Source organism: Herpailurus yagouaroundi, unplaced genomic scaffold (assembly GCF_014898765.1).
Source record: "Herpailurus yagouaroundi ecotype Mexico unplaced genomic scaffold, PumYag 159, whole genome shotgun sequence".
Lineage (NCBI taxonomy): Eukaryota > Metazoa > Chordata > Mammalia > Carnivora > Felidae > Herpailurus > Herpailurus yagouaroundi.
Window position 1 is genome coordinate 49,680,393 of NW_024412400.1, and position 2,474 is coordinate 49,682,866.

The 2,474-nt window shown below is 38.4% G+C and overlaps 1 protein-coding gene across 5 annotated transcripts in view; it reads left to right on the plus strand.

The window, feature by feature from the left end:
* The window catches only part of MME (membrane metalloendopeptidase), a 102,491-nt gene that overhangs the window by 62,544 nt on the left and 37,473 nt on the right, over positions 1 to 2,474 (plus strand). For all 5 annotated transcript variants that reach the window (XM_040480542.1, XM_040480544.1, XM_040480543.1 and 2 more), the window contains exons 15-16: positions 15 to 95; positions 1,372 to 1,475. In XM_040480542.1, the coding sequence (XP_040336476.1) occupies positions 15 to 95; positions 1,372 to 1,475 (185 nt within the window). The remainder of the gene's footprint in view (positions 1 to 14; positions 96 to 1,371; positions 1,476 to 2,474) is intronic.

Consider the following 2,474-nt stretch of genomic DNA (forward strand, 5'->3'; position numbering starts at 1 on the left):
TTTAATTTTCATAGGCCTTAGCAATTAAAGAAAGAATTGGCTATCCTGATGACATTATTTCAAATGACAACAAACTGAATAATGAATACCTCGAGGTAAGTCTCTATACAGACTGTGCTAATGATACCTGGGGCTGGTGATGATGTCATTTGCAGCTGTGGGGTGCCCGAAATGATGTGAAGTAGCCTAAGGCCAAAGGTCTTGTTATATAAAAGCCTTTTCCACCGAAGCCAGAACTTGTGTTTTAGTTTTAGCCTTTTGTTTCATTGGCCTGGTTCATATTTGGTTTTTGTGATCTTGGTCTCCATATATTCCATTGAACAGTACTGGAAAAATCTGGTGTCCTTTAAAGAGCATCAAGGGGTAGACATCAAAGTGATGAGCAACAGGCCGCACTCAGGCTCCTTATCTCCTCTGGTCCAGGCCTGGAAAGTCACGTCTTCAGTTCCCCTTCGCTTTCCTATTATTCCTCCACTGGATAAAAACCAGGTTATGCCTCTGTATTCAAAAAAAAAAATAAAACAAAAACCTACCATTTGAAAACCAGAATCAGTTTTATTCCCCTCTGGTAATGTAACAATGAAAAGAGAACGGAATTGATTCAAGTCACTACACTATTGATTTAAGACCCAGCTGAGGATCCTGTTGCTAATCTTGGTCCCTGCAACTCCTTGAGACCCTGGTGACAACGAGGTGATCCTTGCCCAGGAGTGGGGATGTCAGTGATTCCTAATCCATTGATTACCGGTCTAACATGGGAGTTTGCAAGCCACAGTGTCCTCTTCTCTCTTTACATTTATAGAAAAGCTTGACTATTTCTTGTAAATGAGCTGGCTGCAGCATCTGAGTCCTGGGGGCCTTTGTGGCAGGAGTCTGATGGCTAAGAACATAGACCCACAGGGAACTTCTTGGGTTCAAATCCCAGCTCCACCATTCACTAACTTGGGCAAGTGACTTAATTGCCTTGGTTTCCTCAGCTTTAAAATGGCAATAACAACCCATCTTCATAAGATTATTATAAGGATTAAAAACATGTAATATATAAAGTGCTGAGAACAGTGCCTGGTACATTGTAGGTGCTAAAATGGAATGTGCTCTTATCTGTCATGTAAGGGTTACTATCAATATAGGAAAGCTTGTCTGACACTCGGTTCATTTGATTAGTTACAGAAGAATAGACTAAAGTAGCGATTTAGTTAGAGCGACAGTGACCTATTATATAGAACTAGGCTAAATGGAATTAAATCCTTCTTTGGTAAGTTTTAATGCTCTCCGTTAACTTTATTAACTGATACGATTTAAGAAAATGTTCCCTATGTTTTTTTAGCAGAAATTTTGACTATTTTTCCCAAAACCTTTTATGTAATATAGTTGAACTACAAGGAAGATGAATACTTTGAGAACATAATTCAAAACTTGAAGTTTGGCCAAAATAAACAACTAAAGAAGCTCCGAGAAAAGGTGGACAAGGATGAGTATGTATATTCCAGTTTGCTATATGTTCATTCAGAAAAGGGGCTTTTCCCCTCTCATTGTTGGGTTAAGAGAAAGAACCTGACTCAATGTTAATGTTAAAAAAGTACAATATCCTCCTTCAATGGAGTGAATACCTCTAAGAGCATCCAAGAATATGCTAAAGGTGGGTCAAAGATTTAAGCAAAATTAAAATTTTTTTTATTATGGTGGCCTCAGGCTACCTCATTTCTTTGGTTTCCTCTCATATTATTACCTATTTCCTCTACTTTGTGGACAAGTTTCTCAAGAACACCTTAACCTAGGTAACCCAGAGCAAGTTTTCTCTGAGGCCACACTTGTGGAACTCGGAATTATCTCCTGCCCACAGCCCCACCTGTTTTCTATGGGTCAGTCATCCCACAACTCCATCCCCTTCTAGACTGCTCTGTGTGACACGCCCCTCAAACTTGTGGCAGCCAAATAAGAGATAATGGGAGTTGCCTTCAAATGCTCTTAATCCCTGCTTATCAGTGGCATTGGTGCTTCATGTTAACATCAGCTTAGTGTTTATTTTTCAACTAAATGGGTGTGTCTAACTCAGTATGTCTAACATATTAACATGCATCAACTTGTGTGTTTGTGCACATAGAGCCCTAGAGCTGCTTATGTTGACTTTTTCTTGCTGGGCTCTTAACTTCTAGAGAACAGGGGCTATTCCTTTTGACTGCTCAGCAGCATGCTGAACACATGGAAGGTTTTCAGTTAAAACTGAGTTAAAGAGTGAGTGAGCGAATAAAAAAGAAATGTACTAACTTGATCGTGTGGTAGCCAACAAAATAACATGACAGTGAGGTGCTTGGTTTATTATTCGTGTATTCATTTATTCGTTCATTTATTCATTTACTAAACTAATATTGTAGAACACTAAGTCCAGGTTTCATTGGGAACTGGGAGAATCACAAGTGAACTTTAATTATATTATATTATATTATATTATATTATATTATATTATATTATAT